Raw genomic sequence first — 25064 nt, forward strand, 5'->3', positions numbered from 1 at the left:
CACTCTAAGTTAGATAAACTCAAAGAGATACACACCTAGACACATCAAAATTTAAACTGTTGAAAACCAAGGACAGAGAGAACCTTGAAAGTAGCAAGAGAGAAGTGATTTATCACATATAAGGAAGCCTCAGTAAGATTAATAGCTGAATTCTCATCAAGATCAATATCCCGGTTGTGATATTCTCAACTGGGAGGAAACTGGGTAACATGTACATGGAATCTCTTTGTATTATTTCTTATAATTGCATATGAATCTACAATTATCTCAAAATAAAAAATTTAATTAAACACACACACACACACACACTTGAAAAACAGCCCTTGGATCCAAGAAGAAATCATAATAGAAGTGTAAAAAATATTTAGAACTGAGCAGTAACAAAAATGCTATGAATCAAGACTTGAGAAACAAACAATAGTGATAATTCAAGGTAAATTTATAGCCTTGAATGTTTATATTAGAAGTGAAGAACGTTGGAAAAGTAAAGAGCTAGACACCTAACTTAATTACAAAAATAATAATAAACCCAAAGAAAATGGAAAGAAGCAAATAAAAATGAAGAGCATCAAGAAAGAAAAATACAGGGGCGCCTGGGTGGCGCAGTCGGTTAAGCGTCCGACTTCAGCCAGGTCACGATCTCGCGGTCCGTGAGTTCGAGCCCCGCGTCGGGCTCTGGGCTGATGGCTCAGAGCCTGGAGCCTGTTTCCGATTCTGTGTCTCCCTCTCTCTCTGCCCCTCCCCCGTTCATGCTCTGTCTCTCTCTGTCCCAAAAATAAATAAACGTTGGAAAAAAAAATAATTAAAAATAAAAATAAAATAAAACTGATGAAGAATTTAAAAAAAAAAAAAAAAAAAAAAAGAAAGAAAAATACAGAGAATTAACAAAGCCAAACGCTGATAATCTAGGTGGAAAAAAAACTAATAAAATTCACAAAAGAGGGGAGTGAGAGAGAAGAAAATATTAGTAATGCAAAGGGGGACATAATTACAGATGCAGCAGAGCTTTGAAGATAATACTTTGCAAAACTTAGATGAAGAAAATCCTAGAAAAATACAACTCAAGAAATGAAAATCTCATATAATCCTATGCCCATTAAAGAAACTGAGGATAGTTAACATTTCTTACAAAGAAACCATCAGGATTAAATAGTTTACTAGGCAAATTCTACCAACTTTTCAAGAAACAATTCATTTCAATCTTATATAAACTCTTCCAGAAAACAGAAAAAGAGGAAATATTCCCAATTCATCGTATGAGGTTAATAAAGCTTAATTCCCAAAGCAATCATATTACAGCCAATCTCACTAGTGAACCTAGATGCAAAATATATTAAAGTATTAGCAAATCAAATCAGTGATGTATAAAACAGGTAATAAATAATGGCAAAGTCAGGCAATTCCAGGGATACAAGAATGGTTTGTTATTAGAGAACCAATTCTTTGCATAAACAGTACTGGAGAAAACCAATTATCATCTTAATAGATACAGAAAAAGCATTTGATAAAATTCAACACTCATCATGATAAAACAACACTTAGCAAAGTATCAATAGAAATGATCTTTCTTAATCTGTTAAAGGGTATTTAACATAGACCTAAAGCAAATACCATTCTTCATGGGGAAACTTCAGAAGCATTCTCTACACTGAGTAAAAAGACAAGGATTCTATGATCATTGCTTCTGGCCGACATTGTGCTGAAGGTCAGTAAGACAGACAGAGCCTCGTTTTTGAAAAGAGAAGATTAAAACTATTATTTAGATAATAGAATTATCTAAAGAGAAAATCCTTAAGAACATACCAAATATTAGAAATTATAAGAAAGGTTAGCAAGGTGGCTAAATATAAGATGAATATGCAAGAATACATTGTCTTTCCAATACCAGCAACTAACAGAAAAATATTTAAGATACTGTTTACAATACAGGCAGCGGTGGCAATGACCTGGCTAGATTGTATTCGATGTCTAACTTGTCCTCCAGTCATCCTGTCAATTGTGAGCCCTCCTTAAACCCTTCCAATACATTTTCTTCTTGCCTGAAAATGGCTAGATTTGGGGGTTTGTTGCTTGCACGCGTCCTGTAATTATGCTATAGTATTAGTTGATATTTGGAATAAAATATGTGTTAGGGGTCCTCAAGACCACCCCCAAATTAAATGATTGGCTAGGAGGAATCATAGGATTCACCATGCAGCTGTATTTATGGCTATGATTTATTTATTGAGCCACATTATATGAGCCACATTGGCTCAACTGAAATATTTCTTTTTCATGTGAGTTGTCTTTCCTGGATTTAGTAAGTGCCTGTTTATTTATTAATAAATATTATTTATCTAATTAATTAGAAAAGGGATACAGAGCAAAATCAGCAAAGAGGAAAGACACATGGGGTTAAGTCTGGAGGAAACCAGGCCAGAGCTTCCATGAGTCCTTGCCCGGCGGAGTAACACAGGACACTATTTCCCTCAGCACAGAGTTGTATCAACATGTCAAGCAAGTGTTGTTTACAAGCAAAGCTCATTAGAAACACTGCCCAGGGTTTTTATCAGGTGCCTGGTCACACAGGCACCTTCTGCCTTCTGGAATGTACTCAAATTCCAGACTTCCAGAAGGTAGCAGATGTTTAGCATCAACTATATTGTTTGCACAAATGGTTTAAGCACAGTGAGTCACTCTTATCAGTTAGGGTGGTAAGAACCATCACGAAATCCCAGATGTCAGCCGTGGGCCAACCTAGTAAGCAGGCCTTTCAAAGGACGGCTGTCAAGCCTGCTATGCTAGCCCTTTTCTGCACAATGTGCATTCTTTCTGCCATATTGAATTAGAAAGCTAATTTAGGGGCTCCTGGGTGGCTCAGTCGGTTAAGCGTCCGACTTCAGCCAGGTCACGATCTCGCCGTCCGGGAGTTCGAGCCCCGCGTCAGGCTCTGGGCTGATGGCTCAGAGCCCGGAGCCTGTTTCCGATTCTGTGTCTCCCTCTCTCTCTGCCCCTCCCCCGTTCATGCTCTGTCTCTCTCTGTCCCAAAAATAAATAAATGTTGAAAAAAAAAATTTAGAAAGCTAATTTATTATAGCCTCTTGTCAATTCATTTACTTAGTTCTGGAATAATATCATTTATCTTTAAATATATTTCATATTAACATCTATGAAATTACGTAGTATTTTTTTAAATTTTTATTTTTTGAGAGCGAGCGAGCACATGCACACAAGTGGGAGAGGGGCAGAGGGAGAGGAGAGACACAGAATCTTAAGCAGTCTCCATGCTTAGCATGGAGCCCAATGTGGGACTTGATCCCACAGCCCTGGGATCACAACCTGAGCCAAAATCAAGAGTCAGACACTTAATTGACTGAGCCACCCAGGCACCCCTGAAATCACATCGTTATAAAAAGTCAAGTAATACTACAAGGCTTCAAAATAAAACCAGAGATCCCTGCTTCACCCCAACTCCTGCTCTCCCAATTCAAAAGCAGCGATTTCAAACTCTTATTTTTCATTTCTAAATAGCATGCATTTTACTGTTAGTTCTTGCTCTTTCAATTTTATACATTATTATCTTTCAACTATAGACAATGAGGATTTAAATAACCCTCTTATATCTCCTACCACTTACCTCATATTCCCAAAACAATTACTACAATTGTTAGCTAAATCTCTATTCTGTTTTCATTATTATTTTTTTCAATTTTTTAACGTTTATTTATTATTATTGAGAGACAGAGAGACACAGAGCATGAGCAGGGGAGGGGTAGAGAGAGGGGGAGAACAGAATCTGAAGTAGGCTCCAGGCTCTGAGCTGTCAGCACAGAGCCCAACACGGGGCTCCAACTCACAAACTGCGAGATCATGACCTGAGCCGAAGTCAGTCGCCTAACCAACCGAGCCACCCAGGCGCCCCTCATTATTATAATTATAGAAATGTTTGCAAGTGAGCCACATTGGCTCAACTGAAATTATACTTCTTTTTCATGTGAGTTGTCTTTCCAGGATTTAGTGCCTGTTTATTTATTAATAAATATTATTTATTTAATTAGAGAGTGCACGTGCACGTGGGGCAGAGCGACAGAGATATTCTTAAGCAGGCTCCATGCTCAGTGCGGAGCCTGATGCAGTGCTCAATCCTGGGACCCTGGCATCATGACCTGAGCCAAAAGTAAGAGTCAGATGTTGAACCGACTGAGCCACTAGGTGCCCCAGTAAGTGTCTATTCTAAAGTTTTCATTTTGTATTTACATTTTATTAAATTCATCTCTAAACTCTCTGTCAGTACTGAAAAACCTCCCGCCATATGGTCAAATGCTTCTGGTAATCTATCCATTCCAATTGTTTTTGAGTCCTCCCTTTGCCCTACAACTCCAATGGTTGTACTCTAGGCGTGATGCACAATTCTTCCCGGGACTTCCCTTCACCATAATCCTGGGGTTGCCTTTTGTTTCTTTCTTGAATTGGAATCTATTTTATAGATCCCATGACTTGGATTTTTCTTGATTATTTTCTCCATCATTTTTGTGGAAAAGTGTCTTCCAGGGGTGCCTGGTTGAGCGTCTGATTTCCACTCAGGTCATGATCTCATAGTTGGGCTCGTGGGGTTGAGCCCCGTGTTGGGTTCCGCACTGAGACCTCAGAGCCTGGAGCCTGCTTCAGATTCTGTGTCTCCCTCTCTCTCTCTCTCTCTCTGTCCCACCCCCCCCCAAAATAAACATTAAAAAAAAAATTAAGAAAGTGTCTTCCAGTTGCTTCCTGAGAAAGAATAGTTAAGGAGAACTTGCATGTCTGAGAATGTCTTTACACTATTTGTACACTTGATTGATATTTTGGCTAGGCATAGACTTCTACATGGAAAACAATGTTCTCTCGGCATTTGAAAGGGTTGTTCTGTTGGCTTCTAGCTTGATATCATTCTGATTCCCAGTCCTTTCTATGTGACCTGTCTTTTCTCTCCAGAAGCTTTTAGGATACTCCCTTTTTATAGCACTGGTGTTCTTCGTTTAGGTATTTTTGCATTCATTGTACCAGAGAACTGGGGAGTCTTCATTCTGAAAACTCACTACCTTCCTTTCTGGGAAAATTCCTCATTTCTCTTTCTAGAATTACTATAAATAGGATGTTGGGCTTCCTGAATTCATCTTCAAATTCTCTTTTCTGTTTACATTTCTATTTCTTTCTTCTCTCTGGGAGACTTCCTGAACTTCACCTTTCAAATCTCCCTTTATATCTTCAAAAATCTTTCATTTTTTTCAGACTTTCCTTTTATTTTCTTTTTTGCCTCTCTCTCCCTAACAATACCATGTTCCCATTCCATGGATGTTACTCTCTGAGGCTAAGAGATTTTTTTGTTTGTCAAGATTTCTTAGTTCTCTACATTGACTGTTTCCCTCTGTTCCTTTGTTTTGGGCTCTTTCAAGAGATTTTTCTCATCTATTGGTTCTCAACTGTCTATTCAATTTTAAGAGGTTTAAACAAAAAGGGCTGTTTAAAATTGTGTGTGTTGTGGTAGGGTGAGGCAGCACTTGATATCTGATGGGCTTCAGTACAAGGCCAAAGTGGCAAGCTGGATTTTTTTTTTTTATTAGAGATGTTCCTCCGTCCCTATTCATAAATCAATCTTTACTTTCATAGAGGAATCCTGAAATTCTCTAATATCCTCTAATCCATGGCTTTTCAAACTTTAATATGCACATGAATCACCTAGGAGGAATCTTGTTAAATGCAGATTTTGGTTTGTTAAGTCTGGAGTGGGGCCCAGAGAGTCTGTATTTCTAACCACCTTCCAGGGGATGTCAATACTACTGGTTCTTGGATAACAATCTGAGTAGCGTGGCTCTAATATAAACTTGGTTTCCAGTGTTCTGAAATACGAGGGGAGAAAAGGGCAGGGCCACTGAGGATTTTGATCTCATGAAAACATTTTTTTTTCCAATTCCCCACTGAAAAAATGGGCTGGTTAAAATTTTTTCATGGGATTTTTTTTTTTTTTCAGCCCCCTTCTGGATCACCAGTCCCAGCAATTTGTACCAGCTACCCCCTTCCTCTTTATCAGCTCCAAGAAGAGAAATGAGAGTGGGGAACGGGCTATCTCACCATTCAGCATGTAGAGTTTCATTTTAATTCCCATTTTCAAAATGGCATTTCGTCCCTGCCATCAATGGTAAGTGGTGTCCCCAAGTCCAGATCTCTTTAGTTCAATTTCTCGAGATGATACTGGGATAGTACATCTCCAAGGAGTAGTGTGGAGATCTGGCAACATCTAACTGCCCATTTTAACAGATTTTTCAGCCAATTCTACCTTCAGGTCTATTCTCCCAGTTACCACCGCCACCCACCCTTCCTTCAGAAGTATCTACAGTCTCCTACTTTTAAGCCTTTCTAGTGGTCTAATGTGAATCAGGTTTTTACTGGCTCTCTTTGCAGACTTGTTTTAGCTTTCTCTGACATCCATCTACTTTCATTCTCCAAAATTTTATTGGTAATTCTCATCTGCTATTTCCCCATTCTTTTTGTTCTTGTGGACTTTTTTTTTTTTTTTTTTTTTTAAATCCTTTACTAACATAGTAGTGAAGTTTGGGGGATAAATATATGTCTTTAATCCACACATTCCAACCACCCATCATTAAACTTTCCCAGAAATGTATCCCTTTATTTCATTGCTTGTTTCACCTTTACTATGTTCCTTTTCCTTGTTTTCTTTTTGGTTGGTTGAGTCTTTTATTATTCCTTTTTTCCTCTCCACTAGTTTGTGAGTTATGTCCTCTTTTTTTCATTCTCTTAATGATTACTCTAAAAAATGACAACAGGTATTTTTTTATCAACTTAATTGTGGTACAATTTCTATAAGCTACAGCTATTCAGCAGTTCAAAGACTTTTGACAAATGTTTCTCATCACCACAATCAACTTACATATTGTTTCCATTATTTCCAGAAGTTCCCTCATGCCCCTTTATAGTCAGTCAGTCATCTCTTTCACCTGTGGGCAGCTACCAATCTTTCTGTGACTATAGATTTTGCACTTTCAAATCATATGTTATGTTACTAGTATTCTTAACAAATCAAAGGCTGATATTAAATCCTTGAACTCTTCTCTTTTCCCAGACAATTCAAGAACCTTAAAACACTTTATTCCTGAATTCTCTAATATGCTCTAATTTATTGCTTAACTTTGATTTGCATATTGTATTAGTCAGGGTTCTCCAGAGAAATAATATGTGTGTATACGTGTGTGTGTGTATACATATATATGTATATGCAGAGAGGAGATATCATAGGAATTGGTTCAAGCAATTATGGAGGCCAATAAGTCCCATAACTTGTCATCTGCAAGCTGGAGAACCAGGGATACCAGTGGTATAATTCAGTCCAAGTCCAAAGGCCCGGTAACCAGGAGCACCAATATCCGAGAACAGGAGAAACGATGTCCCAGTTCAAGCAGAGAGTAAATCTGACCTTCCTCTACCTTTCTGTCTGATTCAGATCCTCAACAGATTGGATGATGCCCATTCACATTGGTGAAGATGATCTTTACTCAGCCTACTGGTTCAAATGCTAATCTTCTGGAAATACCCTCACAAACACACCCAGGAATGATGTTTTACCAGCTCTTTGGCATCCCTTAGCCCAGTCAAATTGACACTTAAACCATTACATGTATGTATCACCTAGGGGAGGATCTTGTAAAAAACAGGTCCTGGCTCAGGAGGTGCCATGTTTTTGTGTATTTTCCCTCTCTTTGTAAAATTATACCAAATAAATGGCTACTTGCAAGGTTGGCTCTTTTGCTAAAAGATGGAAATTGGGGTGCCTGGTTGGCTCAGTAGGTTGAGAGTCTTAACTTCAGCTCAGGTCATGATCTCACGGTTCGTGAGTTCAAGCCCCTCATCGGGCTCTCTGCTGACAGTGTGAAACCCACTTCGGATCCTCTGTCCCCCAGTCTCTCTGCCCCTCTCCTGCTCGTGTGTGCGTGCTCTCCTTCTCTCTCTCTCAAAATAAACATTAAAAAAATAAATAAAATATAGAAATAACTTACATTTTATGGTGTCTTGACTTTACTCTGATTAAGGTTTAGGATTTAATGGGAATGCTAAATTAAAGGTTGACATGAGAAAACATTAAATCAATTTGAACAATTTACACTTAAACCACAAACTATTTACTTTCAGGCTTGTGGTTGAGCGTTGCACTGAGTATATGGTAAAATGTTCTAGCTAGAATTCAAGCCCAAAGAGAATAATGCAAGCCATGCTAAGTGGATAATGCAAGCCATAGTATACCATACTCTTCTTGCCTGACTAGATCGTAAAGCATAGAACTATTCAAGTCATTCCCCTGTTCCAAAACTTATCAGGGACTGCTGCCCCTTAACATTCAGTTCTCTACCTAACAGTCTCCACGCTCTGACTCTATTTTTACCTTTCCAGTCTTTTGTCTGCCATCTCCCATTTCTGGGTCAACCGGGGTAACCCACTATTCCCTGAATCAGTCTTTCGGTGTTCCTTTTACCTTTGGTCATGCTGGTACTCAGCCTGCCAGCTTTGTACCATCCTCCCAGTTGACATTCAACCCAAATTTTAAGGTGGAGCTCAAACAGCACCTTCTTCACAGGACCTTCCCTCGTCTCTCTTCTCTAAAGCCCTCATGCCACTTTGCTTGTATCTCTCTTGAGTGGCTTACAAGCTTATTATATGTTATGTTATATTATATGTTTGTTAATATACTTGCTTTATTCCTGTGATTAGACCTGAAGTGCCTTCAGCCCGGAGAGCACAGCCTTTTTACCTGTGTGGTCTTTACAAGCATAAAATAGAAACTTACCTGAGCTCACAAATAATCATTGAATGAATATGTATTTTAGTGTGACAAAAGAAACTCCAGAGAACTTGAGCTGACTCATCATTTCCTCAATCCTTGGGTGGTCAGACCCAACAGGAGCTCCTATGTAACCCTTTGCCACCTCTTAATTTGCAAAAATTGTACCAATTATACCAATTGTACCAATAATTGTACCTTCTAAGTTTGAATTTAAGATAATCTTTTCCTTTGTTCCTATGTTCAATCAGCCATCAAATTACTGATCTATCTTCTGATTTTTATTTGAACCTTCCTTTCCCTCCTCTTTCTCTACCATCCCCTCTATCATTCTGGTTAATGCCCTTTTATTGTCACAACACTTAATTACCTGTAGTACATTCTTCCGGGTTTACCTAATACTGTTCCAGCTCTAGTTTATCCTATGGGGACCATAAGAATAACAATAATGAGTTAATAAGTTGATAAATGAGAAATGGCATGTATATTGGACCTATTTTGTATGTGTGCCCACTGTGCCTTTGGTGAATCACCTCCTGCCCGTGTCCTCTGGTTCTAGTAGTGGACAACGGCCAGACTTCATCAGAGTATTATGTCTTTCCGGTCACAGCTATCGTTTAGGTTGGCTGAGAGACTGCTAGAGACAGTATCCCGATGACATAATTTCAATCTCTTGATTTAGCTTTGCCTAAAGCCAGATGCATTCCTGGACTTTCTGGTCATGAGTCAATAGATTTCCTTCATTAAACTAATTTGAGTTTGTTTCCTAAGTGCAACAAAGATTTTTTTTGATACAGTATGTAAAGCACTGAGCATACTACCTTGCACATTAAGTGCTAGGTATTATTTTTATTATCCTTATACCCTTGCTATACGTCATATCCAATTCAACCTTTTCTTTTCTTAGCATCTTCCAAATAGACTGGCTAGAATAATTTCCTTATTATTCCCTGCATATTGTTCCTTTGCCTGGGCTACCTGTCACTATCCTAATGTCATTCTATACTCTTTTCACCAATTCACATCCATCATGATTTAGAAGCTAAAAAAAAGCCTCCCATCTTCCATTTGAATAATAGTTGCTCCACACTGTTCACTACTTTATCTAATTTCTCCCACATGTGTTTTCTAGTTATTTCTAGCTTGCTTCTTAGTTGTACACTACTAAGAGTAGTAGCAAGGGAAAATATGATCACTGGCCCCTTTTTAGGCTGAGATTTTGCCATTATATCCAAAGCGACTTGTATAAGATTGGACACACAGTGGGTGTTCAGTAAGTGTCTGCTATAGGAATAAATAAGTGGAATTAAATTTAGAAACTTTTTCCTTTTTCTAAGCAAACATTACATTCTTAAACAATTTACATCGTGGCATTAAAATATAATGATTCCAACCTCATACATTATCCCATTTCTGGTTTCATACTTCTTTTAGCCAAGGTCTAAGGAAGGAATATTCCATAAAAAAATTTAACAATCAATCAAAGCCTATTTTCTCTCACCATACATATTTTGCCAATCCAGTGGTATCGCATCTGACCCTTGAGAGGTTTCTCGCCTTGATAAACTAATGATAAAATAAAGCACTGACAAAGATATCCTGAGATGCTGAAAACAAATGTTGAGGGGGGAAATTTTTGTAGTTCCTTTTTTAGTTCTAAATGATAAAACATCCTTCTTACTCCAAATAAATTAGTTTCTATTTAAAAATGCAGAATTTTGAAAAACTATTTGGAAACAAAGGTCTGTACATATGTTTGTTGAACTTAATTGCTGTGTGGTTTAATGGAAGGGCTGAGGGCTAGTGAATTTAAACTCTTTAAAATAGCTAAAGATTAAAGTTAATTAAATTTTAGTTCTCTGGGATTTCTGATACATGTTCCAAATTTGTTTTTAATGACATAATTGTCATTTAAGATGACATCATTGTGAACTGATTATGTGTGCAGTTACACTAACAGAAACCAATACCAAATGTCAAAAATAAATAAATGTCAAAAAATAAAAGTTGAGGACAACTGTAACGTTACCATTAAGAGAACAGAAGTTGAAAACAGAAGAGAAACACTCTGTTGAATAAGGTCTTATTATGAAACTTCAAACAGAAAAACCTGGACATCAAATGCATTAGGTTAACTTCATGCTTTTTCAATGGCATTTAAGTCATTATTTTATACTTACTGTTACAAGTGGAGACCAATGCATTTTCCCAACATATCTGTTCATTAATTTTGGTGGGAAAAAAACAGCGCCCAATCATACAAACAGGAAATGTGCTACATAAATTTTGTGAACATTTGTGAAGAAATAGAAGTTACTAGTCCCATGGATACATGGATATAGTTCACATTTTAAAAGAATAAGAAAAGAAATTCAGTATTGTTTCTATTAGTCTTCAGGGTTCCCCCCCCCCCCTTAACTAAAAGTAACTGTAATATTCTTTTGCCTCTGGGGCTCTCCCTCCCACAATTAATCATCTTTTTTCTACACCTTCCGTCCAAATGATTATTCCCCATAGCCTTAGAAGACTTGACATCAATTCATACTTCTTCTTCACAGTTTTCAAAACATTGCCCTGGCCTTGCTTAGCTCCACGAGACACTCCCTTCTCTTTCAAAAAATTGGTAAACAGAAGTATTTTTGCTCTCACTTTTACAAGGTGCTGCTGTGTAACCAGAAAAACATCTTTGTAACACAAATTAGCTTCCTAACTTTTATCACACTTCCAAATTCACAACATAATGTATTTAAATTCCTTAGGATAACGAACATCTATACTTCCAAAAGTAGCAAAACGTTCGGTTTAAACATTTGGAAGACTTGGATCCCAAGACTACCTTTCGTCCTCTGACTCTAGAATCCGTGTCCTTCATCACCAGAACCAAGCAAGAGATTGTGAAAGTCTCATCAAGCTACACCACCAGCGCGGGCAGAGGAAACGCTTTCAAAATATGTCATTCATCTCCACGTTGAAAGGCAGTCTATCCATACATCTTTTATACACGTCATTAAATATTGGTACTTAAGACTTCAGTCGTATGAGGCAAGCTTTTTAATTTATAGGCAAAAGGGGGTGGCAAAAGAGTCATCTCTTCTTAGATTTACTTATCAAAACAAAGCCAGTCTGATCATATCTTGAAGTCTCAAGTTGCCATTTGTCAAGAGTCTTTTAGAAAGCCGCTGATTGCATTAAATTAACCAATTCCTAGCCACATCAGGTTTAAGGAGAGTTTCCCTTGTCTCCAGAGACAAACGAGTTACCAGACGTTCTTAAGCAGACTGTCAAACTTTCATGTCTACTCTTTTTAAACACGTAAGGGAGAGAATGGCACAACGAAGTCAGGTCTGTTTCTTAAGAAGGATGTCCTATGGGGAACAAGACGCTCACCTGTACACAACAGAGGGTCTTTCCCGGCTGTCCTCACTGGGGGAGGGGATGGACATCGCCAGACCTTTGTCCTCCGGACCAGAGCACGGCCAGGGAGGGAGGGCGACTTTCTGGGAGGAATACAGGCACCTGCACCCCAAGAAACTACAGACGGGTTTTGACTCCAATTACTCCCCTGGCTTAACCTCTGCAGGGGCCCTCTAGCTCGGGTAGGGGGTTTGTTGCCCCAAACCGTAGCCACCTCTCGCAGGAGCAGGGGGAGTGGACGACTGACCACTCTAAGGAGTTAGGGATGCCGGTCTTTCCCAACCAGACCCGAACGTCCCCCGCTGTCTTGTGGGGTTCGCCCGGCGGCGGGGTACGCCGGGGTGAGCCACGGCCGCGGCGGGCGCAGAGCCGGTCTCTGCTCCGCGCCCCTGCCGCGTCCGCACCGCCACCGTGAGGCCGAGCCGGGGACGGTGCCCCGTGGCGGCGGCGGCTCCGCGCTCCTCTCCGCGCCGCCCCGGCCGCCGCTGCGCCGGGCACGGGCGGGGGGATTTTCTCCGCGTTCCCCCCTCTTTCGCGCTCTCGCTCCTGTTCAGCGGGAGAGCCCGCGGAGCCAGGGAGGGAGCGAGGGAAGGGGTGGAGGTGGCGGGGGGGAGGCCGGAGGGGCGGATCCTGCCTGGGGGCTGATCCCTCCCTCCCCTCGGCCGGGCTCCGTGGCGGCAGCGGCGGCGGCAGCGGCTTCATTCCCCCTCCTCCCCCGGGAGCGGCGGCGGCGGCCGGGCCGGGGCCCCTGCGCGGGCCGGGAGGGGGCACGGCGGTGGCCGCGGAGGCTAGCGCGGGAGAAGGCCGCGCTCCGCTCCCAGGGCCGCGCCGACCTGCTCGACGGCCGGCCCGCCCGCGCCCAGGGGCCCCGAACGGTGGGGCCGGGCCGGCGGCTGAGGTAATGGGGGTGGCAGAGGGGCCGAACGGAGCGGGGGCGGGGGCAGCGGGGCCTACGGGGACCAGGGACTGCGCGCGGGGGGGGGGGGCCAGGGAGAGGGAAGCAGGGGGCTTCCCGAGCGGGGCGGGGGCGGCGCGAAAGCGCTCTCCTGGAGCGAGGGCGGCGGCGGGGAAGGAGAAGGCGGGTGAGGGGGGAGCTGAAAAGCGAGGACCCCCTCCCGCAGCCGCCATCTTGTTTCCCTCCCCCCCGGCCCTGGCTGGCGAGCCGCCGAGCCCCGCCCCCGCCATGCTCTCCAATTGGTCAGGCCAGAAGAAGGTTCCGCCCCCCGAACGGCCCTTGGCCCCCTGGTTTCTGCTGACGGGCAGGTGAGGCGACCAATGGGCGCTCGCCTCTCTGCCCCGCTGGTTAGCTGGCGCTAGCTTTCTCTGTCTGAGGGTCGGACTGCGCGTCAGTCTGTCTCTGGCGCGCTCGCCCCCCTCCCCTTGGGGGAGGAGATGTTATTTCCCTCCTTTCTCCTCGGAAGGGTCAAGATTTTTCTGGAAGAGGTGCCCCTTTAAAGGGGCAGGAGCCTTGGCTGGGGTTCTCCCTTGTCTCATGAGTATCTCGTGGGGGTACAGGGGGTAGGGTCTAATTGCAGAAACTCCTCGTTCTTCGGGGACCTGGGTGGGGTGGGCAAGTGGGGCTTCTGGGGTCCTGAGGAGACCTCTGGGGGTGTTGGGGGTATTTGGACGCGTGTCTGTGGGAAGGGCTGTGTGGGATGAGACGCTCCCGCCAAAAAACTGGACTGTAAGCTCCTTGCGGGCGAAACTCCTTTTCCTCAGCAGCCGCCCTTCCCTCTCCAGAATTTGCCCCCCGGTGCCTGGAGGCTTGGGGAGGACCCAAGAGGTTTTCCTTAGATACTTGCTGCTTGGGTGAGGACTACCCCACGCTGCCAAGGAGGTGGTAGCTGGTAGGGAGGAAGAACATACAGCGCTTTAACAAAGGAGGGTCCACACCCTCTATACTCTGAGGATTTCAGGTTAGTACCGAGGTAGGGTTTCACACTTCTGCGAGGTTCTCCCTGCCCGCGAAGGCGTGGGGGCAGTGAGGCAGGTCTGTTGGCCTGGGCTACCCCCAGGGACTTGGCATTTGTCAGGCATGTAGTGGCCAAGGGTCTCTGGAACCTGGACAGAATTGCTGTGATGATTCTGTTGCCTTTTGTTCCCAATGGGTCGTGTGCCTGCCCGCCACTGTTCCTCAGCCAAGTCGGTGTTTGTTTGTGTGTTTCAGTCACACTTGGGGATTGGAAGGCCTTTTAAACAAGGGTGGTGATAATTCTCTGTTGACCAAGAGCAACGCTTAAGAGGTAGAGTTTTTCATTTTACTGGTGGAGCGTGGAGGCACAGAGAGATTCAGTGACTTTCTCCAGGTCACGCAGGACCAAGGTTGGAACCTAGATCGCCCCAGAGCCTCTTTTTGAACCAGACCACGGCATCTCTGTGGTGGTCTTCCTTCCCAGGGAGATGAGTTCAACCCGTCAGGGGACCTGGGTTTGAACTGTAGCTTTATCACTCACTACCTCTGGGTTGAGTGACATCTTGTTGAGCTTCTGTTTCTTCATCTGTAGAATGGAGACGATAATATCTATCCTACCTCCCAAGCTAGTTGAGAGAAATAATTAAAAGTAAAAGGGACTGGGGTGCTTGACCGGCTCAGTTGGAGCATGTGACTCTTGATCACAGAGTCGTAAGTTCGAGCCCCATGTTGAGGGTAGAAATTACTTTAAAAATTAAAAAAAAAAGGGGGGGGGGAAGGATTTGTAGTTTGCAAAAGTGTGCTAAATTATCATCATCATCTTTGCTTTTATAGATAAAGGTGGTAGATCCTGCAACCAAGGTGACAGACCCTTTTTCTCTTTGAAATCCTCTCACTGGTGTTACCTTTCCAAGTCTCTGCCCCCACTTGGAGCCCCGTATCTCCAAATGTCTTTCCCAGTAGTGATGGCCTCAGTAACTGCTGCCGTAGCTCCTTATGAGCTTGTCATGATTCCCTTTATCCAGAGAATGATATGGGAAACTTAAGGGCTTTCTCCTTGTTGCACAGGGGCAAACTAAATGTAAGGATTTGGGGAGAGAGGGACTTCTGAGGCAAGAGAATGCATTGAGAGTTTACCTCAGATATTGCCCCAATCATCTTGGCCTTGGGTCCAATGAGGGTCTCAGATAGGCCACTTAAAACTTCAGTGCCACTTGTGGACCACTCCCAGAGCTTCCAGTGTTTCTGCTTAGAAATGTATTAGCCAGTGCATCCTCAAAGCTGCCTTTTCCAGAGAAAGCCCTTTATACTGTAGTTTGAAGTCTTTAGACTGTACATAGTAGACATTTCAGGTGCCTTCACCTCTTCACTCCTGGGTGTGGTTAGGGGATAGGGCTTCTGATCATTGTAAGATGGGTTGGGAGAGGGCTTTAGACCTGTGAGCTTTTGATCCTCTGGTGGGGCCACTGTTCATGTGCACAGCTTAAAAGTGTATGCTCTTTTTGTTTTCTTCTTTTCTGAACCCTTAACCACCCCATCCTTTTCCATAGGTAGGTATCCCACAGCCTTAGGTAGGACATCATTAGAATTTTAGATCTCTCCCTGTGTTGTTTTGTAATGATCTGTAATGATCATTTGTAATGACTTGCTTTTTTTTCTTTTTTTAAAGTTTTTTTTTTTAGCGTTTATTTATTTTTGAGAGACAGACAAATCATGAGTGGGAGAGAGGCAGAGAGAGAGGGAGACACAGAATTCAAAGCAGGCTCTAGGCTCTGAGCTGTCAGCACAGAGCCTGACACGGGGCTCGAACCCACGAACTGTGAGATCATGACCTGAGTCGAAGTCGGACGCTTAACCGGCTGAGCCACCCAGGCGCCCCAAGATCTGTTTACTTTTCTGTCCTTTCAATTAGACGGAGCACCTAGAGTGCTTATTAAGGAGCCAGGTATCATTCCAGGTGCTGGGAATACAGCGGTGAACAAAATAGACAAAAATCTTCCCCTCGTGGAGCTTGCATTCTAACGGAAGGAAGCAAACATTTATGATAAATAGGCACATTACATAGCATGATAAAAAATGGTGAGTGTCATAGTGAAAAATAAAGCAAAATGAAAGATTGTTGATGGGGGAAAGAGATTTGCAGTTTAAGGTAGAATGGTCAGAGAGGGTCTCATTGAGAAGCAGTGTTTGTGAAAAAAGTTGAAGCGAAGGAGGAAGCTGTGTGGATGATGTCTGAGGGGCAGGACGTTCAGGCAGAGGGAACAGACAGTCTTCGTGGTGGCCATTCGATCAGATGGAAGGGTGAATGAGTGCATGCCTGAACATTCAACTCAGTTTCCTGGTTTCTCCTTAGGCCTGTCCCCTTGGTTCCCAGGTGCCATGAGGAAGCCGCGCCGGAAGTCGCGGCAGAATGCCGAGGGTCGGCGCTCCCCATCTCCCTACAGTCTGAAGTGCTCACCTACTCGGGAGACCCTGACATATGCTCAGGCCCAAAGGATTGTCGAGGTGGACATCGATGGACGCCTGCATCGAATCAGCATCTATGATCCACTCAAGATCATCACAGAGGACGAGCTGACTGCCCAGGATATCACCGAATGCAATAGTAACAAGGAGAACAGTGAGCAGCCTCAGTTTCCTGGCAAGTCCAAAAAACCCTCCTCCAAGGGCAAGAAGAAGGAGTCCTGTTCCAAGCATGCATCCGGCACTTCCTTCCACCTCCCGCAACCCAGCTTTCGCATGGTGGACTCAGGCAGCCAGCCAGAAGCACCCCCACTGCCTGCTGCCTACTACCGCTACATCGAGAAGCCACCTGAAGACCTGGATGCGGAGGTAGAATACGACATGGATGAGGAGGACCTTGCCTGGCTGGACATGGTGAATGAGAAGCGGCGAGTAGATGGGCACAGTTTGGTGTCAGCAGACACTTTTGAGTTGCTGGTAGACCGGCTTGAGAAGGAGTCCTACTTGGAGAGTCGCAGCAGTGGGGCCCAGCAGTCACTCATTGATGAAGACGCCTTTTGCTGTGTGTGCCTGGATGACGAATGCCACAACAGCAATGTCATTCTCTTCTGTGATATCTGCAACCTGGCTGTACACCAGGAGTGCTACGGTGTCCCCTACATCCCTGAGGGCCAGTGGCTCTGCCGCTGCTGCCTACAGTCTCCCTCCCGACCTGTGGACTGCGTCCTCTGCCCCAATAAGGGCGGCGCCTTCAAACAGACCAGTGATGGGCACTGGGCCCACGTGGTGTGTGCCATCTGGATCCCTGAAGTCTGCTTCGCTAACACCGTGTTCCTGGAGCCCATCGAGGGCATTGACAACATCCCACCTGCCCGCTGGAAACTAACCTGTTATATCTGCAAGCAGAAGGGGCTGGGTGCAGCCATCCAGTGCCATAAGGTGAACTGCTACACGGCCTTCCATGTGACATGTGCACAGCGGGCTGGGCTCTTCATGAAGATTGAGCCCATGCGTGAGACCAGCCTCAATGGCACCATCTTCACAGTACGCAAGACCGCCTACTGTGAGGCCCACTCGCCGCCAGGTGCTGCCACTGCTAGGAGGAAGGGTGACTCCCCTGGAAGCCTCAGTGAGGCTGGGGATGAGGAAGGCCTGAAGGAGGGCTGTGGAGAGGAGGAAGAGAAGGAAGAGGTAGAAGAAGAGGAGGAAGATGAAGGCCAAGGCGGGGTAGGTGGCCCCCTCAAGGGAGTGCCCAAGAAGAGCAAGATGACTTTGAAGCAGAAAATCAAGAAGGAGCCAGAGGAAATGGGCCGAGATACACCGTCCACTGTCCCCATGGTCACTGTCCCACAGATCCCCTCATATAGGTAAGCTTGGTCAGGAGGTCTCCACATGGACCGATGGTTTCTGGTTGGGCTGGTGCTGGCCCTGAGCCAGGACCTCCTTCCCCAAGCATGGTTGGTGAACATTTGTTCTCTTCTGTGCCCTCAAATTTAGACTTCTCCTTTGGTCCCTGGTCTGGTTTGTGGTTTTGATTGTGCCCTGACAGCAGTGTGTTTCCTTGGCTTCAAGGTGAGACAAAATTAAGTTGCTTAGAAACCCAGGTGAAGGATGTCTAAGGCAGCATTTTTCAACAGGTGCACAAGTGGCATTTTGGATGGGATGATTGTTTATCGTTAGGACTGTCCCATACATTTCTTGATGTTTAGCATCCCTGATCTGTAAGTGCCATTTGTATCCACTCCCTCATTGCCTGGTCTTTGTGACAATCCCCTATGTTTCCAAAAACCCCTGGGGGGATAGAACTGAGAACCACTGTGGGTGCCTGCTATCTAGAAGGCTCTAATCTGAGAATGATGGAGACTTTTTGTGAAGGGGTGGTGGTGTGGGGAGGATATGCTATTTCTCTTCTTGAGAAGCTTTAGATTTAGGGGGAAAAGGATCACTCAGCTCAACTGTATGTCTAAGCCACCTTGGCCCCTAGTGAGTCTGTAGAGACATCATTGTATCTATTTTAAACCATTAGAGAAGTAGCTGTTAGAGGGCAGAAAAGCCAGAGACAGGAAAGATTTTTCACTGGAAGGTCATCTCAAGGGTGATATTCTTTGCAAAGTATACAGTGTTAGAGTAGGAAGGAATCTTGAAGATTATTTAATCTAATGTAGTCCTTGCACCTTCTCCCACACCCCCAGATGAAGAAACTGCGGCAACAGGAGGTAAAGTTGTTCACTCCTTTATTCATTCAATGAGATGTTTATTGAGCACTTACTATATGCCAAGTCCTGTTCAAAGGGCTGGAACCAGGTGGAAAGCAACAGAACCTGACCACGAGCTGGAACTCATGATGCCTCCAGGCTCTGTTCCTGCTGTTTGTCTCTCTTGTTGAAAAGGATAGGGAGAAAAGAGTGCTAGAGGGTAGTGGGGAATGAGTTGTGTAAGGAACGGGCAAACAGACTTGTCAGTCTGGGAAGGAGACATAAGAGTGGAGCAGAGCAGGAGGGAGAGGCTCTTGTGAGCCATGACTGGAGTTAGAATTCAGTCAACTGGAAATGCCTTCTAGTCACAGAGCTGTTGTAGGCTACCCTCTTCCCTGATGTTGACTGGAGTTCACGCTTAGTAACATCTGTAGGGTGGCTGTGCCCTGGGACTAGACTTTTTGGTTGTCATATCTGCTCTTATAGATGTGTCTTGCAGAGGCCTTAGCGTGCTGGCTAAGAAACCAGACAGACCTGCTTTTGAATCTTGCTCCTGTCGCTAACTACCCATGTGAACTTTGGCAAGTTATTTCTTCAAGTCTTATTTATTTGTTAATGAACCTGATAGAGTTGTTGTGAGAAATAAATGAGATAATATAAGTAAAGCACTTAGCACAGTGCCTGGTAAATAGTAAGTGCTCAATAAATGGTGGCTACTGCTGCTGCTGCTGCTATTTTATTATTATTCTTTTTTCTACCTGCACAAATGCTGTTGGGACCCTCCATAGCCAAGAGGTTGTAGAGGGAGGGGGCTGCCTGCATCTGGGCAGGTGTGCTTGGCATGGGCATTGGTGGGGAATCTGTTCTTTGGGGAAAGGCCTAGGTCTTGGTTTTTTAAGCTTGGCTTTGGGGCAGGAATGTCTGACCTTGGATAGGCACAAGGCCTAGGTGATCAATGTCCAGCCCAACATGCCCACCCTTGTTAGGTTTTACTTTCTTGTTTAGCCACACTTAACCTTCCTTTCAGTGCAGTGAGATGAGGAAGTGGGGGAAACATAGCAGGGGCACTGAGGCCTTGCTTACTGTGTAAATAACCAATTTTAGGACACAGGATGGTGTAGCAGAGGGATCATTGATTCAAATCCCATCCAGGGCCACCATTGTTTATTTATTATTTATTTATTTATTTATTTATTTTTAATGTTTGTTTATTTTTGAGAGACTGAGCGTGAGTGGAGGAGGGGCAGAAAGAGAAGGAGACACAGAATCTTAAGCAGGCTCCAGGCTCCAAGCTGTCAGCACAGAGCCCAATGCAGGGCTTGAGCCCGCAAACTGCAAGATCATGACCTGAGCCAGAGTCAGACCCTTAACCGCCTGAGCCACCCAGGCGCACTGCGCCACCATATTTTTAGCTGCATTAGTGACTTTGATAGTTTATTCAGCCTCTCTTCCTAAGCTGCCTTTCCATCTTTTGTTACCGTGAGAATAATGTTACCCACTTCGCAACAGGGCTGTTAACATAAAGATTATAGGTTTATTAATTCCTTTCCCTTTCACTTACCCCTCCATCGTCCCCACGTATTATTGGCTTAAATCCTTACTTTAAGATTTCTCTATTGGGTTAGTTTAGCCAGCTAAGTTTTCAGATTCTCCATCCTCTTATCCAGTTTTTTTTTTTTTTATTATTTGGTTCAAAATTAGACATTTTTAGGCTGCTGAGATCTTTAATTAAAAACCAGGGGTCAGACAACTCCAAGGTGTTGCGTTTGAGCTCAGAAAGCAGTAGCCTGGTGTAGTTCTACTAATTTTCCTTCCAGCTTGGCTATCGACTATTCCCTGGTCTGGGGAGACCCTCAGCCACAGGGTGGCTGGAAACAGTGACCACATTGCCTATAGCTTACTCAAATTCCTGCCTTCTTTTGCTGCTTTTATCAAGAGAAGTGTAGGGGTATGGGGCACAGGCCTGTTTCTTAGGATTGTAGGAAACAGGGTTCCTGGGAGAGGGTTCTTTTTGGAGAATCAGGACTGCAAGGTAGGAAGTAGAAAATCAGGCGATATATCTCACGCTGAATCTGAGCTGCTTAACTTTGCTGTCTTTTTTAAGCCTTTCTCTGAGGTTAGGCATTTGACCACTTTATCCTATATTCTTTTATATATAAGGTTCAGAAATGAACCAGGGTCTGAATAGGAAGCTATAATCAGGGCTGCCCACTGACCTTGTCTTTCACTTCCCTGTGCCTCCACTCAAGGTTGAACAAGATCTGTAGTGGTCTCTCCTTTCAGAGGAAAAACCAATTCATACAGCGGCTTCACAACTACTGGCTATTGAAGCGGCAGGCACGGAACGGTGTCCCCCTCATCCGGCGCCTGCATTCCCACCTGCAGTCCCAAAGAAACGCCGAGCAGGTAGGTGAAGTGACTGAAGATGATGGAGGAGGTGGAGGGTGAAGGAGAAGAAATGATGGTTGGGGTAACCCCTCCCTGAGTCCTCTGCAGAGCCTTTACCTGTAGGCGGTCACCCCTCCAGGAGGCATAGCCCAGGAATGACCTCCAACACTGTAGAGTCTTTGGGACCAGACAGCAGCTCCTTCTGGATGGGAGAGGCTTGACTTTGAAGCATATTCTAGGGGAGAGTGGAGAATAAGCCCAACTTTCCATTATGTGGGGAAAACCTTGCAGACATGGCAGAAAGGAAGGCATGGGCTGAATGAGAGCCAGGTGGCCATGTTGCATGAATTAGGACAAGGAGCACTTTCCTTAACACACTATACTGACATCTGCCAAAAATGTTTCATAGAAAACACACAAATGTGCCATCTCAGTTGTAGCACACAGCCTGGCCAATTGTGGCATTTTAGCCACGGAGTTGCTGCATGTTTACTCTTTTCTGAGATGGTGGAAGCCTCGTGAGAGACTCTTTTTTTTTTTTTTTTTACTATTTACTTCTTTTTCCCTCTTCACTTGCTCCATTACTTCTGCCTTTAAATATTTCCACACCACTACCCCAGAGATGAAGCAATCATTTACGTGACTCTGGTGCCCTCTGGGTTCTATCTGATTGCACTTTTGCCTTTTGTAACTAAAATCCTGAAGTGCAAGTCTGTATCTCGTCCTTCCTTGAAATGGTCCACCTGCTCCCCTGTAGCTTCTCCTAGAACATCAGCCACCTCCTCCCAGCCTAGCAAGCCTTACCTCAGATTCTCATTGTATTGTCCATTGGGCTACATTTGTCACCATGGATCACCTTGTCTTAGAGCTTCTCTGTCACACCCTTTTGCTCCTCCTCCACCCTTTGACTGCAATATTAACATTCCCAGGGACTGTGCTGCCTGCCCATTGGCTTGGAGAGCTGTACACTCTCATAGTTGTAAATAAGTGTGGCAGGTTTCTTTTCTTGTCCTCATCCCTTTTTTCTGCCCTCAGTCCTGGGGCAGAGAAACCATAGATGTTCTTGTAGATGTTGTTTCCTAGAATTCATATATTGGAAACTGAATTCATTATTCTTCTCTCATAAATGTATTTCCCTAATATTGACATGGAACCTTCTTTCTCAGACATTTCCCCACCTTGGAGTTACTTTTGATTCTTCCCTCCATAACAAGCCACAGTTAATCATCCCTTATGCAACTTTGGAGGAGTTTATCAGTATCTGATCCTTTGTCTCTGTTCTACAGCTCCCCTGCTCACCCATGCCCCCTTAATTTCAGCAGTAGCTTTCTAGTTGGTCTCCCACCTCTGATTCTTTCTTTGCTGTACTACTGATACTATCTCATTCACATACCATTTTCCATCTTGTCACTTCCATTTCCAGAATATATTCCCCCTCTCCAGGCAGGCCACATCCAGGATCCTTTGCATGGAGTTTGAGCCTTCTTATCAGCTGAATCCTGGATCTTGCTTAACTTTTATGGTTATCCAGCTTTTCTGCTCTGGCCAGGCCATTTTTTTTCACCAGGCAAAAAAATCACTAATTCTGCTTCTTCCAACACTTCTTCTCTGTGGTCCCTTTGGTTCCTTACTGCTTTGTTCATCCGTGTCCATCACTACCGTAAACCCCTAGTGAGAGTGCTTTCACCGGAAGCCTTCCCAGACCTAACCCCAACCCACTCAGATCCTTTCTATTTTACATTCTCTTAACATTTTGTATTCAGTTTATCTGTTGAGTTTTTATTATTTGTCTTTATGCTACTGTGCCCTTATGTGTCAAACCCTAGGCCTCTGCCTTCCCCCAACTATACTGTAACCTCTTTTAGGGCAGGAATCATCTTTTTTGGTGCTGGTGGTATTTTAAAATATGGTCAAGTCAGTTAGTACAGGCTGGTAGTAAGAACTTCACTTTGTTTTCTAGCCAAGTCGAAGCTGTAGGGTGAAATTCTTTCCACCTTGAGGTGTCTATTAGTTTTCCTTCTGAAATTCTTTCTATCCCTGAGAGGCACAGCTGCCCCCTGGTGTCCTCAGGGGTAGAGGAAGCAGTCACATATCTCACTCCAGCAGTGAAGGTTATTGTGGGGCAATGCAAGAAACATTGCTGCGAGGCTGGGGGAGCAGAGGAAGAGGGCATGGGTGGAGAGGGAGGGGTGGAAGGGCTCTCAGGAGTGTGGGTCAACAAGGGTCAAGGGCTGTCACCTGCCGAGGCCCTGTGAGACTTGAACAGGGAGGGCACTCTGGGTAAAAGGGAGGCCCCCAGCTCCTCCTTCCTTTCCTGTCCTTCTTGCAGCGAGAGCAGGATGAGAAGACCAGTGCAGTGAAGGAAGAGCTGAAATACTGGCAGAAGCTCCGGCATGACTTGGAGCGGGCGCGGCTGCTGATTGAGCTGATTCGGAAAAGAGAGAAGCTCAAGCGAGAACAGGTGAGGAAGAGCCCCCAGCTCCAGGATTCTTGTTCAGAATCTTTTTCTCCCGCTCTCAGTGTGGCATCAGGAGAGCCAGGAGCCTCTGCCTGGTGTCACCTTTCTCACCTTCCTGCCCTCCAAAGCCTGCCTACTCTGTACTGGTATGGTGCTGCACATGGCTTCTAACTATGGAGATTCAGCTTCTGGTGGCCTCAAGCATAAGCTATTATCATATGCTTGAGCCCATCCCTGGAGTTTCTGACCAAAAAAATCTCAGGACTCTGGCCTTGAGTATTTTGAAAAGCTTCTCAGCCCATTCTGATGGGCATTGAGGCTGGCCTGGGAGCTTCTGAGAGTTTTCACTTGGCCCTTATGGTCTTGAATCATTCAAATATTCCAACCTCGGGCACCTGGGTGGCTCAGTCGGTTAAGCATCTGACTTCAGCTCAGGTCACGATCTCACGGTTCATGGGTTCGAGCCCCACGTCGGGCTCTGTGCTGACAACTCAGAGTATGGAACCTGCTTCAGATTCTGTATCTCCATCTGTCTCTGCCCCTCCCCCACTTGTGTGCACACACTCTGTCTGTCTCTCTCCCTCTCTCCCTCCCCCTCCCAAAAATAAATAAACATTTAAAGAAATTAAAAACAAATTTCCAGCTTTGACTCAAGGAGATTCTAAGCCTCTAAGCATGGGCAACGTTGAGGTAGTAGTGTAACAGAGGGGTTAGGAATATGAACTGTGGCACCAGACTACCTGGTTTTATATCTGCTTCTGTCATTTAGTGTTTATGTGACATTGGGTAAATTGCTAAACTCTTTATATCTCAGTTTCCTTGATTGTAAAATGGGGGTAATAATAGAACCTACACCGGAAGGTTGTGAAAATTAGATGACTTACTATATATAAAGAGCTTAGAACAGTGCCTGGCATGCAATGGGAGCTATAGAAGTGTCAGCTGTCAGCATCACCATTATCGATAGTCTGTCTCCCTGAAGTGTCTACTGCAGCACTCTGCACAGGGCAGAGAGTAAATACTATTAATTGGATCAGTGACAAGCCAAAACCATTCTCTCCAGTCTAGGAATAGCAGCTGTTCCTTGCATGCTTCAGAGGCCTGGGTTAAAGATGTTCCTTTCTCTCTTTCTCCAAATCCTACTTCACTATTCAGCCCCAGCACGAGCCCTTCTCTCTGTAGACCTGGAGTCTGAGTTTCCATTTCTGAGACTGGGCAGCTCTTGCCATACATAGTGTGTGTGGGTGGCATAGAGGACATCTCAGGACCTTCTGTATGGATTCAGACTCTCTGTGCCATCCCAGTCTTGGTCGCACAGCTGAGCTTTTCTTCTTGCCTCTGGTTCAGAGAGATAAAAGGGGAAAGGAAGCAGTCAGGCCTATTTTGATGTCACTAAGAAGGAGAAACATTTCATAATCTAATCTGTGGCTT

At 44.4% G+C, this 25064-nt stretch overlaps 1 protein-coding gene across 8 annotated transcripts in view; it reads left to right on the forward strand.

Moving 5' to 3' along the window:
* Nucleotides 1-12989: 12989 nt before the first annotated feature.
* BRPF3 (bromodomain and PHD finger containing 3) overlaps nt 12990-25064 on the forward strand; it is a 33940-nt gene continuing 21865 nt past the window's right edge. For 3 of the 8 annotated variants that reach the window (XM_045500800.1, XM_045500801.1, XM_045500799.1), the window contains exons 1-4: nt 12991-13115; nt 16483-17959; nt 21037-21193; nt 23505-23636. In XM_045500800.1, coding sequence (XP_045356756.1) covers nt 16509-17959; nt 21037-21193; nt 23505-23636 — 1740 coding nt within the window. In that variant the 5' untranslated portion in view covers nt 12991-13115; nt 16483-16508. Of the gene's footprint in view, nt 13116-13523; nt 14134-16482; nt 17960-21036; nt 21194-23504; nt 23637-25064 lie in introns of those variants that run through there. The other 5 variants (XR_006717872.1, XR_006717871.1, XM_045500798.1 and 2 more) reach the window with 4 other exon arrangements.

Source organism: Leopardus geoffroyi, chromosome B2, assembly GCF_018350155.1.
Source record: "Leopardus geoffroyi isolate Oge1 chromosome B2, O.geoffroyi_Oge1_pat1.0, whole genome shotgun sequence".
NCBI lineage: Eukaryota > Metazoa > Chordata > Mammalia > Carnivora > Felidae > Leopardus > Leopardus geoffroyi.